This window comes from Lineus longissimus, chromosome 17, assembly GCF_910592395.1.
Source record: "Lineus longissimus chromosome 17, tnLinLong1.2, whole genome shotgun sequence".
Classification (NCBI taxonomy): Eukaryota; Metazoa; Nemertea; class Pilidiophora; order Heteronemertea; family Lineidae; genus Lineus; species Lineus longissimus.
The window spans coordinates 11418248-11436442 of record NC_088324.1 but is presented as its reverse complement, the minus strand read 5'-3'; the positions used below and the strand labels follow the sequence as shown (position 1 = coordinate 11436442).

At 41.3% G+C, this 18195-nt stretch overlaps 1 protein-coding gene across 3 annotated transcripts in view; it reads right to left on the bottom strand.

The window, feature by feature from the left end:
• Positions 1 to 1648: 1648 nt before the first annotated feature.
• Positions 1649 to 18195, bottom strand: part of LOC135501231 (bromodomain-containing protein 3-like) — a 25891-nt gene continuing 9344 nt past the window's right edge. For all 3 annotated transcript variants that reach the window (XM_064793221.1, XM_064793223.1, XM_064793222.1), the window contains exons 13-23: positions 17420 to 17960; positions 16799 to 16969; positions 16459 to 16602; positions 15893 to 16036; positions 11088 to 11191; positions 10476 to 10716; positions 10092 to 10358; positions 9779 to 9903; positions 9403 to 9552; positions 7872 to 8108; positions 1649 to 7541 (exon numbers count right to left, since the gene is read on the bottom strand). In XM_064793221.1, coding sequence (XP_064649291.1) covers positions 7476 to 7541; positions 7872 to 8108; positions 9403 to 9552; positions 9779 to 9903; positions 10092 to 10358; positions 10476 to 10716; positions 11088 to 11191; positions 15893 to 16036; positions 16459 to 16602; positions 16799 to 16969; positions 17420 to 17960 — 2190 coding nt within the window. In that variant the 3' untranslated portion in view covers positions 1649 to 7475. The remainder of the gene's footprint in view (positions 7542 to 7871; positions 8109 to 9402; positions 9553 to 9778; positions 9904 to 10091; positions 10359 to 10475; positions 10717 to 11087; positions 11192 to 15892; positions 16037 to 16458; positions 16603 to 16798; positions 16970 to 17419; positions 17961 to 18195) is intronic.

Genomic DNA, 18195 nt, shown 5'->3' with positions numbered 1-18195 from the left:
TTCATCTGATGTAGAGTAGGCCTAGTATTAAATTGGTAGCTATGAGCATCTGTACAGAGACAAGTCAGTGAAGACTGAAGCCCCTACGCCCCTTTACTATAGCAAAACAGACGAGCTGAACTTGTGTTTCTCTCAACCATACAAAATACCATTCTGTGAATAGAGCGAAGAACCGGTGCAACCAAAAAGACAACATTATGTGTACCGTCATTGACGGCCGCAACAGCTCCTGGTCGTTTTACAGTCGGCCAGGAGTGATCACAACCACCAAGGACAAGAACATGTCCCCGCTGTCACGCCAACCGCATGCTGTTGTGCACGGCCATGACCACATATAAATTTTGCAGTAACGGAAATACTGTGCCATTGGGGTGGTGGTGTGGTTACTACGATGCCAAAAAACAGTACCGCTAGTCACAGAACAGTAGAAATTGTCAAACCAGTTATCTGTTCCGAGCTGTCAAGATTTTTTGGGAACACTGCTACAAAGGAGGCACACTGACAAGTCTTCCACCAACCCAAATCCAGCACCAGCTGACATGTCTTGCCATTAACTTGTTATTTATTGCTTGGTGATCTTGTTGTCTTGTTTGAGAGGTAGCCCAGCTTCCACTTCAAGTCCATTGTCACAATTAACCGCCTCCTTTTTTAAAAGAAGGGGCAAAAACGTTTTTTTGCACGGTGGATGTGTGTTTTGATAACAAGCTGAAGTATAGTGCAAAGGCACATTAACCCCCCCCCCCCCCCCCCATCAAGTCTATAAAATCTAAGGCCTATATATAAGGAACCCCCAAGGGATGCTCAACTTCATTGCTAATTCGCTTAAGCACTAGTAGTGCTATCTAGCGGTAAAAGATGGAACTGAAAGTTTTGAGCGAAGATTTCAGTTCTATTTCTTCCCGCGAGACAGCGCCACTGGCGCAAATTTGACACTGGTAGATTGACTGGTTTTGATGTCTTTGGGGGGATTATCCTCGCTTCAAAAGAAAGAGAATTAGATGGAAATGGTGTCTTGTTTTAGCTGTCAAAACAATTCCGCCACAGCCACAAGCCATCTCCTAACACAGTGAGTAGATGCCACCGTGGAGAAGGTCAGAAGTTAACATCTCACTGCTGTCTTCATGGCAAGCAGACCAGGTTGTTCCAGCAGCAGATGCCATGTAATCACACTGTTGTCTTCATACCATGACTAGGTTGTTCCTGCAATCAAATTGGCTCTTTGGCATATAGGTTCTGTTGATTCTGCTGCTCATGATATGCAAACTGAACTTCCAGCTAGCGGCACTGCCTCCAAAGCGTTGACTAAAAGCTGAGCAATGTCAAAACACGGAGGGTCAAGATGATAATACGTGGCAGTCCTGATCATATTTGGCCCTTGCCTCTTTGACCATGGTTGCATTCAAGAGAAAGTGTGTACATGCGAAACGAACATGGTCTGGCTGTGGTGCCAGAGCACAACTTGGGACGCATTGATTGCCTGGCAAATCAAGCAAAAAGGAGTCCCAGCAAAGATTTGAACATTCTGCAGCTTGCAACAAACAAAAAGCATATCCAAATCAAGACACTTGTGGTACAGATAAGTTCCTTCAAAGCCAGCAACTTTCTTTGGAACAAAACCACTCGCCAATTGAATAATAAAGTCAAATAATGTCTTTAATTTATCATATGATATCTTTATTTAATACAGATTATAGGTCGTCATTTTCACAGAAGGCTTTTAAAAAATGTTATTCCAGTCGCTCAGACATGCAATCCCACACAAATGGAAAATTCACCCAAACCATGTATTGAGCAAAACACTAAAATTTGAAAGTAACCAGTTTCTTGTCCCACTGCACTTGTGACCAATACATTCGACAATTAGCTTGTGACTATTCAAGCTTAACACCTTCAGCGCCGAACCACGTAGATCTACGTGGCCCAAATCCCCTCTCTGAGCTGGTTATCGGAGTCTCATGGACTTCATGAAAGAACTACGCCATCGCCATCTTCAGGGCAAGGCTGGAACTGAAAAGAAGAACAAGACAAGTCTTTTCAGTTCCTACCTTGCCCTGAAGATGGCGATGACGTAGTTCTTTCATGAAGTGGTTCTGAACTACGCCATCGCCATCTTCAGGGCACGGGAGGAACTGAAAAGATCGTTCGGTCTTTTCAGTTCCTATCTTGCCCTGAAGATGGCGATGGCGTAGTTCTTACATGAAGTCCATTAGACACCGATAACCAGCTCAAAGAGGGGGATTTGGGCCACGTAGATCTACGTGGTTTGGCGCTGAAGGTGTTAAGTTGTCTCCAAGATCAGTTTAAGTTTATAATGCATGTCAGATTGAATTTACTGCTTTTTTCTTGATGCACTATCAATAGCACTATGTAGATGTCATCTCATCGAAGAACTCGCTGAGCTAATTTGGCAAGCAGGGCTGTGGATGATCAGATTACAATGACATTGCACCACAGCTTGAATGCCCAAGTCGTTTGCGTAATTTCTATAACACTGCAAGCCACCAACATAACACCAGTTAACATCACAACATACTAACATCATATTTTTGAGCCCCATCATGAAGTAACATTGTTTTGCCAATAGCTCTATTAACGAAGGTCAAATAGATATTTTTCCTATAGTTTTGTTAAGGCACAGCACCTTGTCATTAGATTTAAGACTTGAAATTCAAACAAAACAGGAAAACTGGGCACATTCCGACTGCGCCTAAGTAGATCCAGCCTATTGCCAGCCACCACTCGAAACATCAAAGGATAAACAATTTGTTACGAAACAGAAATAAGCAAGCTGATCCAGTACTGTAACACACAAATTTCATCAAATTTCCTGAAATGCTGATTAAGGCTTTGGGGATTGGATATAATGCATGGCCAGCATGTAAGACTTGAATCATCATATTTAGAACACTGGATGAAAAGTCTGATTTGTGCAGTGGTTACGTTCAAATGGGTATATTCTTGGAGATGAGTAAGAAGCAACCTACAAGTGAGAATTCAAAAATTATGGTACCCTTCTTAACAAAAATATTAGGCATTATTGTTTGCATTCGTGTCATTTCTTCGAAGGAGAATCCTAATTGATAGTAGGTATAAAGTGTAACATTTTAACCCTACTTACTTACCTATACTCTATTTTAGTGAATGACAGCAAGTTACTTACTTTCTAAGCTTAGGTTGTCAGCATAAATAAAGCAGTCAAAAGTATGACGTAATATATCTAGAAGCTAGAAATGCAAATGCATGTGAGATAGCACTTTAATACTTCCCCCCTCTTCCTCCAACCCATACGTATCTGTTTATCAATAAAAGCCAACTCAATTACCCGCAACATCTGGAACTTCACTCTTGATAATTATCATAACACAGAATAAACTCAGTCGTCCATAGTTTTCATGTTGGGGCGAAACATCCAAGCTTTTTGGTGAACCACCAACACCTGACAATGGCATCCACACTCCGTAAAACTCAGACAAACATCATCATCGAGCCATATTACTGGAACTAAATCAAAACACAGTTGATATGAATATACATGATGTCATGAGTGAATGTTTTCTACTGAAGCTGATGACTGTGCTACATCATTTGAGGAGAATCTCTGAATAGTGAGCGACTGCTGCACATTCAATATTCCACCTAACCATTACTGTAATGTCTCCACTTGGTATCAGCCATGGCATGCTGACTTTGCACGTAATTGTACCATTTGATGTACGAGATAACCGTGTTGAAGCTAAGTATCAAAGGTAGTATGCCACAGGAGATACCCACTCTCTTTGAATGAAGGACTAGCTCAAAAGTGCAGACGCATTACACTGAGTTTGACAAACTGACAAAATATCCCACATATGAAATGGCAGGGTCTGGTTGCTCAATCCACATTCGCAGAAATGCTGGCTTTAAGTCCTGAGAACTCTTGGTGGAGCTAATGCTGGTGTTTGTCTCTAATGCTGATGCAGCAACAAGGCCCTGGTTTTCACTCAACACCCATCAAGTAGGTACTGTGACAAAGCACCCCTTCAAAATATATTTCATTACTGCGACCTACAACAATCATTCCTGGGATGAGCGATCATTCAGCCGCAGGATAAACCAATAATCGCTGGGTCAAATATTTATTGCAGGTCACCATGACGACCACTTCTTGTCTCAGGCACCAGCCTGCGATATTAACTTGTGATGGCAAGTCACAAAGGACATACATCTATAAACAACATCCTACGGGAAGGTCAGTCTGGCTTGTTCCTAACACAGACTAAATTACTACACAAGATAACGAGATCAATGGGTGCATTATGTCAACATAACAATTTACATCAGCAATTACAAATCAAGGTGGGAACAGCACTAATTACTTTTAGCTATAAGCAACTGAAACTACTGGTATTGAAAAGTTCCAAGTTTGGTCAGAGGACAGCCAAAAGTAATTAGTCTAAATGCAATTTACCCTCCATCCCACCAGGTCTCAGCATTGGAAAGAAATTATGAAGTGATTCTGGTCAAACGTTGCGAAACATTATGATAGAGGATGAAGATATTCTGCTCCCAGATAGATTTTTGCAAGAAAATGATTTGTGGTATTTTGGTAAATTATTACCTCGCAATTTCTCTTGTGTTGGCCCTCTTTCTCTTGACTTTGCCAAAGTCAGGTTGCATTTTAAATTAATATAAACCCCTCTTAGATTATTCAATTCAAGTCCACAGTACAAAAACTATTCACAAAGCCCATTTGCGTAGATTTACAAAATGTTTGTTCACTTTAGCTATTTCGATTCATACTCAACTGACTATTAGTAATACATAAAATATAGTTCACAAAATGTTACATCTTGGATGAAAACAAGAATTGAGTGAAGCAAATCAAAATCACACACCATTATTTATGCAAAGATTCGCTTGACCATAAATATAAATTGAAATGCACATTTTACAAACACACATGTACATACAGTATACACCAGTTACGTCCATCCGTCCGTCTATAAGAAATATGTACATTTTATCCACGACGGTCGTGCGAAACTCCATCATAGCCATAGCAAGGCTTCAACATTAAGTTTAAGCACCAGTCCTGAGTTACACACCAATGCATTACAATCCTTCCTAATCCAACCACAGAATACCTTACATTCGGCCATATTTTTGCACAATCTATTAAACGATACCAAAGATTACGATTATATATTTTTTGTCGTTTCTCAACCAATTTCAATGAAAACTATTTCTTCTTTTGGCATTGATACATGAACTTTAACCACCATTTTTACATAGAACCACAACATCAATTATTTTGGGAAATATCAAAGAACATCTTCAGAAATTGCATCCAATGCGAATCAAACATGGTCAAGTACCATCGAAATGCCATTTAGAACTCTCAAAACTCAAACACAGAACGGTCTTCATTTCAAATGTAAGGCAATATTTTGTGATTTTTTTTTCTTCCTGGGAAATATAAATAAAAAAAACTTAAAAGTGTCCTGTTGGTTAATTTTTTATGAGACTTCGTGTCGTACACAAATGGGTCAAAAGATCACTCACAGACACACAGAAACTGCTGATTATTTTTAGAACAATGCATCTGGGTAGTGCAAATCTAATTAAATTTTGTGCATAAAATGGAAATAATTTTGCATCAGTTTTAGAATACCAAAACAACACACTGCAACTACGATCAAATTCCGAACTCTTTCAAGTGTGAACTTACAAGCAAGTTTTCAGGGAAAGCTTTCCTACAATCTCATTGTCGAGAGAGCCTTGGCACCAAGTCCAATAAAGTGAGTAAACACCAAATATGAACTGCGTTTGAAAAATCAATGATTGTGTAAGCAAGACTTTTGATATGAAAGTAAGACACGCGATCATGAACCCTTTGACGGCCAAAAAGCAACCTCCCTTCAAGTCCAGGAAGGAGAAAGTGAGCAGTAGTGACAGTCTTCTCCAACCACATGCCCAACTGTAAACACATACTTTTTTGCACTTCAATTCAAGAAACCAATGTATTCCAGATTCAAATGAGAGAAGATCTACCCTAATAGTTCACCCCAAGGCACTCACAACCGGACGAGCAACGTGGCACGGCTTCGTACATTCCTGTCATAGAAACAATGTAGCCAATACTACCGCAGGTACTATGCAGCCATTGCAGGGCCATAACACTAGGTACACTATTACACAATACAACACATCCTATCAGATACAACGGGACATGCTATTTTACAAATGACGTCAAGACAACTTGGAAGCCTACTGACAATCACAACCACTATGACGTTACACCAATTTATGCTATGTTATTCAAGTTCAATGCCTTCTATTTTTACACGAATGTTGGTGGTAAAGCCACTTCCTCACCAGGTGACTTGACTCATTTTGACCAAACTTTCAGCAAACCGAGACCAGTTCTGGCAAAACCATTTGCATGTTGTCAGGTAAATATTCAAACATACATGTAATTGGACAGAAGTCTTGTAATGGCTGTCAAATCACCAATTTTCAAGATTACTGGAAGATCAATGATTATTTTAAAGCTGTTCAAAAGATGTTAGGTGACCCCTGGGGTTATCGGGTCTGATTGTCTGTGTGCAAACTCATATTTTGTTGAAATGGTTTGCCAGAACAGGCAACAATTGGTTTCTATATTACTTCTTATGGTCCCTGGGACGCACAATCAATTTGGCACAAGTCTCTAGAAGATAAAGAGACCGTATGGTCGCTTTGCCACAAGTCACCAAGTGCCAAGTGACCTCTTAGCTTTACTTGTTTTTAATGCAAAATTTTAAGGTAGACAAATTCTGGTGGTAACAAAAATGTTTATCTCGGTTACAACTCCTGCATAGATTGTAAATCAGGGTCAACTTCGACTTGGCAACTCAGAGAAATTGGACAAACTGAACCAGAGTGATTGGGAAAGACGGAAGACAATCTAGACATATATTTCGAACACAAAATGGAATACTGGTCGAGCTCATACTTGGAGTGAATTGTGAAGTGTGAGATTGAAAGGCACAGCCTAAACATTCACAAGCACTTTGTCTGTTTTATTATTAACAACATGAATATCTCTGACACCTCTAAGGGAAATGACAAGACAAGACATGGAATAAACTGAGGTGTAAGTTGAGGTACATGTAAAGACCAGGAGGAAGGACGTGGGCTTTAAAAGTCTACACAGGCGCACTTAAATTAGTGGGTGCCTCACATCTGAATACACTTCTGGCCTGCTGCAGATCAATTAGTCGGTGCCTCCCCTCTGAATACACTTCTGGCCTGTCGTGTTGATTTCTGGTATTTCATCACAGAACATTCCACAGCTTCCACCACAGAACCTTCAAACAGTCTCGAACTCAATACAACATGTACAGGCACCCATCAATCAACCATTGGCACTGGCTGACAAGAATGCTAGGCATGCCAAAAAGTCATGAAAGAAGTGAATTGTCCCTGGACATGTCCACTCCTTCAATTGCGTATCACTATAACATTTCCTCAAACGACGCCATCAATTCACTCTGAGCATTCATGTCGATACGATTGGCTTGCTGCAATGGAAGAGAAAAAGCTGTTAACTCAAAGTATATCAGCCAAATTAAGTAACTCCTTCAACAGAGGCTTTTCTCTAGGTCATTTCCACTGTGACAGAACTACCTCCCGGTATATTTAAAGCATACATGCAAGTAATTGCCCCTCACACAAGAACATAACATGAGAACCCAAACCTCATGAAGATGGCTTGCTTCATGATCAACAATGTCTCAACAACACCACTCATTTTTAGACCACAACTGCTTGCGATGAACATCATCTTGTCAGGAGTTTTTCTCTCAATCAATTTCAATGGCACAACCCATGATTTAGGGAGAGAGACTTACAGCTGCCCTCCTCCTTCTCTCCTGTTCACGTAATCTCTCTCGCTCTTTCTGCTGCTGGAGTGCCTTATCACCTTCCCTTGACTGATTCATTTCCTCGGAACGTGATTTCTTCGATCGGTTTAGTGCTTCCTCCTCTTCACGTTCTCTCTGTCGTTCCTCTTGCTTTCTGAGTCGTTCTCTCTCCGCCTGCTCCCGCTGCTGTCGCCGGAACTCTTGTTGTTCTCGTTGTGCTCTTTCCTGGAAAAGCAAATATGTTTTTTTAACCAGCGCACTATTTCAAGGCACAGAATAAAGAACTGGTGACGTATTCCCTTCCAAAATGAAAAAGAATACTCATTGCACTTGAAACAGTGATTGCTTGAAAGATTTTAATGGAATATTCCATCAAAATGCAACTGCTTCAAAAAAACATTGTGCCCGAGCTTTGATATTGGCTCGCCTCTTTCTCCAGTGAATCAAAATGCATTTCAGTTCAACACTGATCAGACACCAGAGCATGTACTCCAGAATTGCCCACTCTGGGATACTGAGAGATTGGCCACAGGGTCATACGATGCATCATTGCAGACCAAGCTCACTCTGGGATACTGAGAGATTGGCCACATGGTCATACGGTGCATCATTGCAGACCAAGCTATCTCTGGAACACAGAGATTGGCCACATGGTCATACGGTGCATCATTGCAGACCAAGCTCACTCTGGGACACTGAGAGATTGGCCACATGGTCATACGGTGCATCATTGCAGACCAAGCTCACTCTGGGATACTGAGAGATTGGCCACATGGTCATACGGTGCATCATTGCAGACCAAGCTCACTCTGGGATACTGAGAGATTGGCCACATGGTCATACAGTGCATCATTGCAGACCAAGCTCACTCTGGGATACTGAGAGATTGGCCACATGGTCATACGGCGCATCATTGCAGACCAAGCTCACTCTGGGATACTGAGAGATTGGCCACATGGTCATACGGCGCATCATTGCAGACCAAGCTCACTCTGGGATACTGAGAGATTGGCCACATGGTCATACAGTGCATCATTGCAGACCAAGCTCACTCTGGGATACTGAGAGATTGGCCACATGGTCATACGGTGCATCATTGCAGACCAAGCTCACTCTGGGATACTGAGAGATTGGCCACATGGTCATACGGTGCATCATTGCAGACCAAGCTCACTCTGGGATACTGAGAGATTGGCCACATGGTCATACGGTGCATCATTGCAGACCAAGCTCACTCTGGGATACTGAGAGATTGGCCACATGGTCATACGGTGCATCATTGCAGACCAAGCTCTGGGAATTAAGGGAGGAACTAGAGACGACAGCCAGGTTAATAAGAGACATAGACCTGGTTGTGTAGTGTAGCCATAAATAGTAAATCGAACGCTAAAAAGAAGAAGAAAAGCTCAACACAGTTGAGGCCAGTTAGACAAACAGCAAAGTTGAATGTGCATGTAACCACAAATTTGTATTTCTGAACAAACCAGACGCGCTCTGCAGTGGGGAAATGTTATCTTACCCGTTGTTCCTTTTCTTTAGCAGCCTGCTTGAATACATTGAAGCTTGCCATAGCTGTTGACTTCTTTGTGGCACTTGATGACCCTCCTCCACTCGACATGGTAGCAAGACTTGACCACGAACCAATGTTCTTTAGAGGTGGTTTCACTTCCTGAAATTGAAACAGCGGAAGTGAGATATCGACAAGTTTATTACATAGCACAGACACACAGACACTACGGATACAGTTTGTACCCGATCTTCTCTCTAGATTGAAGTCTGAAATTAAAGGCATTTAAAGGATGTGAACTTCAATGTAATTTTCACCGTGCCTCTAGTGACAAGCAAAGTATATTTCAAGGGCACCCAATATTAAGTGATTGCAAAATCTGACCTACCTTTTTTGTAAATGACTGTGGTAATGAATGTGATGCCTTCAACTGCTCAGCAAGCTTTCTCTCTCGTTCCAGGGCTGTAGGAGGGGCTGAACTGACTGGGAGCATCACACCAACACCACTTGAGGCTGGAACAGCAGGTTAGACATGTAGAATGCTTTGCTTCATTTGCCAAGACACAGTCACAAAGGTACTGGACTCCACAGTTAAACAAGGCAATCACGAGGGACTTGGCCAAATTCACTAGCAAGGTGGACCTCAATGGGCAAGTACTCTTTCAAACCAAGAATCTGACACCCTATGGAGATTCACTTACAGATTGTGGCTCCAGGAGGTGCTGGTTTTGGACTAGGTTTTGGGCTATTGGAATCGTCTCCTATAATGAACTTGACAGGTGGCTCCCTCCGTTCTATAGCAGGCGGCGTGGCAACCACTGCCGGGGAATGTGGTTTCTCTGGCTGAAGTTTAGGTGGCGCCGAGATCAATGGAGGGGGAGATGGTGGCAGCCGAGTGGGTTGAGTGAGCAGTGCACCGAGGGCTGTATTCTGTGGAGCAGGCATAGATGAAGGCGGAGGCACGCTCACTGAAATGAGAACAGAGATACACAGGTGAATGATCAGGGATATGTTGGACGTTTTTTTATTTTTTATTTCACGGATTGTCAATTTGGAGGCAGCTGCCAGGTACTATCAAATCTTACCAGGATGCGGCTTAGGCTGAGGTTTGGCAGTAGCAGTTGCAGTGGGTCTACTCGGTTGTTGGGGCAACTGGTGGCTGGCAGGCCTCATCGTCGGAGCAGTGACCGAGGAAGTGATAGGTGGCGGAGAGTAAGATTCTATTTTTAGTGGTTCCTCCTTGACCAATGGTGGCGGTGCTGGCTCTTCCATCTTTGGCACAGGTGGGGAGGGTTTGCGCGGTGATGGCATTCTCTTGATTGGACTCTGCAGAAATTATTGATTTGAATCATAATTTTGATGCTTACTAACACGTGTACCATCAAATTGGTCAGTACTTGTACGTAGCTGTTGCAGTGTTTCTGCTGTTTCACTGATAAATTTGAGGTGTTCAGGTGCGGGTGCCGAGTTCTACTATATTTGCTTTGCAGATAGCCCATATGTACCAGGCATCAGTTCCAATTCAAAACCTTGGCTAGTGTCGGTGGCGCAGGCAAATTTGTCTTCATTGGAAGGTAAACCCCAATGCATTTATTTTATTAGACGAGCCTCTGGTCTGGTACAGCGAAATGAGGGCCTAGTCACAATGAACCAATTCTTTTTCTCTAAAATTTTAATAAGTGAACCAGGGCACTTACAATTTTCACTGATTTCACTGGTGGAGAATTGACTATATTGAGAGATTTTGGTGGATCCGCTGTTTTTGAACCTTTCAAGTTTGACATCTTCTTCCGTTTTGGTCCTGAAAATAAGCGCACACAAATCTCACACATAGCTCATTACCAGGGGCAAGGTACAGGTGTCATGTAAACACGAATTAGTAAACTCCACAATCAATCAGCTAATGAAGAACATATTATTCTGTATGCTCCATTATGTCCTTAGTAACATGTTGTGCAAACTTTATGCATTTCTGCAAATAAACCCTGGCAAATCAGCATCCAATTCCCTGTGGACACTACAGTTGTCTGTGGAGATAATAACTGTTTTGTGTGGGTATTAAATAGGGTCTTGCATGTCTTAATTAGGTGCATACCGTGATAAAAATTGGACGGTTACGCATACCCCAGCATAGTCCAGTGACGTTTAAAGTGGTATTGTTATCCATTGTATATGGTGTTGGATGCAGAAAGCGGGAATACTGAGGAGCCAGGATGATGAATACTGCATCTGGCGATACGTTTCTCAAAAGCCTCATGGTGGAATAACCAAACCACCATATCTCATTTTAGATGGGAGTAAACCTGGATCTCTTCCCAGCTTAAGATTGTATCAGTGGACCTTCCCCTCAAATTGTTCACATGTATCATTATGGTGAATAAGCTGCTGTTGAGATCCCCTTCTTTTCTCCAAACAATTATTGGTGCTGGCAAAATTAAACAGCCTGTGAAAATGTCCAGGTTTACATCATTATGGCTTCTGTTTAAGGAGACAAGTTTATAAGTTTGCTTCAGAATGCAAGTTCTTTCAGACACACACATGCACACACACAGACATACTAAATTAACTTCAACGAAGGGAACTTTTTCCTCAAATGGAGACGTTAAAACATGTCGCCAGAAAGAAGTTTGTTTCTTGGGACCAAATCTCCTATCAAAAATAGATGCGAGACAGATTGGAAAGGTCAAGAGAGACCAAGAACAGCTGCAAAGCCATCCTTGCGCTCAAACAATATCGATCAGTATTTCGGGTTCTTTTCCCCGAAGAACATTTCTAGATCAAACCATCAGCGCATCACTTCAGCCTGATCAGGGCTGGCAAAGCAGCTACAGGGGGTGGATCGAAGGCCTATCCAATTAATATGACAACATCCCTTGCTGGCAGAGTAACGGAGGGTGGGACTTTTCTCAAATCTATTTTGGCATATTGTTCCTCATCATATGCCACAAACTATGCTTCAAATCCAATACTTGATTTGACTTTTTACTGCACTTTGCAGACAAGGTGTAGTATGGAAACACTAGTTATGATTCGGCTTGGTAGGAGCAACTTCTCTTTCTGCCCGAAGTGCTGTGAATACGCCTGGATACAGGAGTACCGCACCCTACCTTTGTCAGTGTAGTCTCCAGGCTTCTTTTTACCAATAAATTTATGCTGAAACACCAGTCATCTTATGTTTACAATACAACCAAGTTAAACCAATTCAATGAACATCAAAATACAACCTTCAGTGGACATAAAAATTACAGAGTACATACAAAATATCCCAGTCATTCAAGAACCTTTCAAACAGAAGCAAAACCTTATAGAATGTCAAAACAATCCAGTGCAGAATGTGTTTACATGAGGCCCACTGGTTCCCACTCTCACTCGCACAGAACACAAAGACAAAAGACATCATGTTATCTTCATATGACAGGTTTATTGTGACACAAGAGTACAGGTCTGTTATAGATTGAATGGAAGCATATGTACACAAGTCCGATAATGTACTAAATTTTCTACACACTCTTGACTAGCTCGCCAGATGAGAATCGCTGCAGCTTCAATGCAAGTGTAAGTAAAAGGCATTATGTACAGGAGTAAAACGGAATAACACAAAGCGGAAATGTGACGTCCTGGGAGCCAGGTTTCCAAGGTTCCAGGTCAGACCTGTTGACGAGGTTACCAAGGCCACAGGGATATCTCATATTGGGATGGCTACCAAAAGTGATATGGTGCCAAGAGGATTTAAGTAGGCTCTAAAACAATGGACTGGATGCGTTTAGATCCGTTTGTTTACATGCGTTCTAACACTATGAGTAGCCAGGAGTGCGAGTGGTGTTTCCATGTGAGGCCAGCATGACAAGCTGGACGGTACGCCATGGTAGGAACAGCCCTGGACATCATGGCATCCTATAGGAGGGATGACGAGCTGCTGGGTAGTTTAGATGTACTCCCTGCTGGCCATACCATAGTCTTCTGAACATCAAGACGGTGACACGGCGATGCTTCGAATGATCTCCCCCAGAACTCCGGGATTGAAAGATCGGCCTGCTACAGCAAGAAATTTCCCCAAACATTCACACGCACACTCAAACATATATAAATACACGTTCATCAAAAGTCCCCAGCCGGCCTCTCATGTAAACACATTCTGCACTCAATGGCTGTCAAATAATGTAATGTCAGGCCCATAGTGAGCTAGTCATCTGAATGAGATCAGTACAATTGATTCAGTTGCCTGTACCAAACAATAATCAATACACAAGTTCAATAATAAAAACAAGGTGATTACATAAAATCTCTCGTCAACAAACTATGGGGCCTGCATCAATCGAGCAGTAAAAGAAGAACCCTGTCCACCAGATATCTTAAATTACCAGTTTGTAAATGGAAAGGACTGTTCACAACAAAGCTTTGATAAGACTGCTAACATCAGAGCCGCTACTAAATATTATCTCCAAGCTTAATTACTTTCGATGAATTTATGACCTTAGTTTCTGGAGCAAGCTTGCTTCAATAATTGCAAAAGTTACCATGATTACCATGCGATTTGCCTCAAAATAAAGCCCTTTGATCACATATTTTTTGCGAAAATTAACAGCGCAGAATTTTCAAAAGGATATATTTCCAACTTTACATTAGGAAACCAAAAGATTACCAAATTACCAAATTACAGAAAACAATATTATTGTTTGGTGATGAAAAGAGTACAGGTGAACAGGGCAACTTGTGAATGAGTCGAAGTAAATATTCCAAATGCAAATACAACAATGAATGCTTGGAGAAGGAATTGCCCTCCTAATCAAGAAGACTTTGCTGTCGTAATTAATCTAAATTTTTTATCAATTCGTTTTACAGACGGAAGTTTTTACTTTTCTTCACTCACAAGCTCAACCATGGCATTGAAAAAACAAGTTCACATTACAGCAATTGTAAACTGAAATGTAACCTTAGCAACAGCTACAATGAACTAAACAGGTTTCTTTGATCTGAGCGAGTTCCAATGTTCCTATGGTTAGTTGAAAGTCTTTCTGCATATATTTCTTACGTTTTATATACAATAATGTCAAGATGATGTACAGGTGTGATGAATCTGATGATGCCAGTAATAAATACATGCAGAGAGGTATTTTGTGTTCATAACTCCAGATCAAGAAAGAATAGGCAAAATGCACTTTCTGTTTCGCACCATTAGAACTCTATAACTTGCACAGCTAGAGTTGTGGGCTCAAACGAATGCGTCTCTAAGGCGTTCTTTAAAAAGTTCATACTTTCACATTATCATTGAAAAATTGTCAAATAAAAATATATATCTACTACATGTATTTGGTCTACATTTACACATGACAGTTTCTGAATTATGATATAAATAGTGCTGTATTCTGCCTTGGCGGTTTACTGTGACCTATCAAAGATCATGACTGGCCAGCATCAAAATCAAATGTCAACCAGGAAATCCAAAACGTTTTTTGAAAACACTCCTTGATTTACTTTGAGATCCTAAACACCATCCCAATTAACTTTCCTCCCCTCACATCTTTGGACTAGCAGTGTGAATAGATAACCAATTTTCCGATCAAACCGGATCAGATATTTTAATTGATTTGATCTTCGTAAGATCACAGAAAACGCCAAAGCAGACTCCTTCATAAATAAATGCTCGACTTCTCTTAGAAAAAAGTTTATACAAAACCTCTGCTTTAAAAAAGAAATTCTCATAACTTCTTTCATCATTCACAAATTCACACATTTTTTATACAACGCATCCACATTTGAAAATGCAATTAGCCATTTACAGTTTATAGGCATCAAGTTCAGTGAGTGCCTCTACGATGTTTTTAACAGATCTACGAAAATCAGAGGTGAAACTGCACGAAGCTTTCTACAAGCTTTCACAAAGTTCACATGAAAGGAATGCTGAACATTCAAAAACAAAGCCAAGGTAAAATGAACAGGGACTTGCTCTGGCATACTTTTTGATTTTCACCCACCCTTTTCAAGAAAGCCTTGCCTTGTCAAATCAAGCAGAGACCCAATGCCAGCAGGGATCCATATTGCTATCATTACAATTGAAATTAAACCATCTGTTTGAAGTCACATGTAAGACCAATTCAAGACATCTGTTTGGTTGCTACCAACCTGATGCTCATGGCCAATACTGCAACAAGCAGCAGAGTAGCGCGAATCAAGACTTTTACATGTAACCTTAGACAAGTACCATTGGTGAATTGAAAATGCCTAAATTTTGGTAAAATACCATAACAGAGTCGTCCATCAACAAGTTGGTGGTAAATTGGAACTATTTATTGAACTTACTTGGTGCAAGAACCTATGGTTAAGAGTGTATTCAAAATGAAGAGCATAAATCCCAACCATTTATTAGGAATAAGGCAAAGCCAGAGCAAGGACAACCTGTGAAAATGATTGAAAAGCAGGGATCAGCAGTCGTCATCCACCGGCTTTGCAACATTTGGTAAGACATAAATAACGTGATAATCAGGAAAGTTATCAGTCTAACCTGATTCAGAATCACTTGTGTCGGATGAATCAGACGAGCTGCTATCACTACTAGAATCGCTGTTCGACGAACTGCTACTGCTGGCACTGAGACGACTGGCACCGCCCACCACGTCTACGTGGGACTCTTCAAAGGAATAAGGATCTGAAAGACAGCACACGATATCAAATAAGCACTGGTGAACCTAAAACGGTGAACCTTTTTTTAGACACTGAACACTCCTGCAACTTGACATGGTGTGAATGAAAATAACGTCTCCATTTTCATCATCGTTAGGAAAATCACCATTTGTCAATCAGTTTAATTTTTGCTTCCTCCCCACTGCCAGGCATCATGATTGGCCGTTGAGACGCGAATCAAAGGGCAATGATTCAGACTTAATACTGCAGTCCATGACAGCAACAGAGCAACAACATTATGCTGGCCAACGCCAATCTTCTCCATGGAATTTTCTGCGAGAGGGGTGGAAACCATAAAACATTTACCAAAGGGGAGGGAGAAAAACGAAGACGGGGGGGGGGCAAAAATATTTGTAAGAAGAGGGGTCTACGATTTAAACCACTTACCTTTTTTAGGAGGTGGTTTTTTGTTTGTGGGAGTTGGAACAGCCCCCCCAAGCTGCTCCGTCACATCCTGTAATCTCTTCTGTAACTCCTGTTTCTTTTCTTTTTGTAATTCTTCTTTTGATTTACCAGGCGTACTTCTTTTTGCTGAAAAGGGCACATAATTGTTTTACATCAAAGAAAACATGCAATATATCCCAATACAATGGTCCCAACCAATTCAAAGGCCAACAAATATTGCCTCCCAATGTTCATGCGCATTTGTGTCACACAATCTATCTTCTTTATCTATCCAGAGCCGTTGAATCAAAATTTTACCATCCCAAAGACGAAGTGTACTTACAGTAAGGTTTCCTAGCTTTTTTCTTGAGACAAGACATTACGTAAGCCTCTAATTCTCTAAGTGTAGATGGTTTGAGAGTTTCAAAGTCTATTTCGATTTCATCTGGATTTGAGTCACGCAAGGACGGCTCTCTTGACTGGATAATATGTACAACCCTCCCTAACTTATCACCTGAAAAGAGCACACATATATGAGACATTGTGTTGCTGACCATTCATTTTTACCAACAAGCCAACTGGCTAAAATCCCTTTGAGGTATCTATCTGAATGAGGCTTTAGAAATGGCCAGAATGCCATCCTTGAGCCGTGAGAAAGGAGAACTTCCAAACAATCCACTTTCGTATATCCACTAGAATTTAGTTAACATATCACTTTGCAGATTCCTCACGAGAATGAACACACACACACAAGGGTTGTCCTTCTCAGGCTTTTCTGTGTGACACTGCCAAAAGATACACAGGGGATTCAAACACTTTTTGAAACCTAACTCCCCCAGACAGCATTATCATATCTATGATAACAGACAATTTCAATCCATAAAAGCAAATTCCTGAAGAGCCATTGAGCGTGTCACACAGAAATGCAATTGAGGAGCACCCAGCATTCTGCCTTGGTATTTACCTGGCAGTTTGTTGATATCTAAGCTCAGCTGTCTCTTTTCATCATACGTCATGGGCTTAGCATTGTCCTCAGCATCACTATCAAACGCAGGTATCACTGCGGCTGCTTTGTTCTTTTTAGATGATTTACTATTCGACCTCGGCCGTTTTGGAGCAGCCGATGCCGGAGTCTTTGGAGTTTTGGCATTAGTCTTTGCTTTATTATTGGTGGTAGGTTTGGCTGGCGTTGGTTTTGCAGGCGTTGCATCAGTATGCACTGGCAAAGTGGAAGCGTTAGCGCCTAACCCAGCGCCACCCACAGCGTTACTAGCACCCAATGTCGCAGCCACTGCAGCATTAGCAGCAGAAGCCACAGAAGGCGCTGAACTTGGAATATCCGGTTTCTTGTCCAGTGCATTCGTTTTTGTATCCGGCACTTTTTTCTCCCGTTTTTTCTTCGTTTTGGGTTCTTTGCCTCCCGTTGATTCTCTAGCATGCTTTTCCTTACTTCGAGATATATGTTCTTGTGTTAATTGTCCTAATTGATCCTGGACAGCTCGTAGCTGAAATATATAGAAGAATACGATGACAAATAATCACCACAAGGCGTTATAAACATAGCTACCTACCTGAATAGGAGAGTTTTTTGAAACATACGAAGGAACAGTAGCAGTCAGGACTGTGATCCTCAATATCAAGTCATGTTTTCAATAAATATCATGTCCAGATGTCAAGATTTTGGAACATGTCTAAGAAAACGTGCCATACTCCTGGCACAGGTCACATTTCACTTGGCAA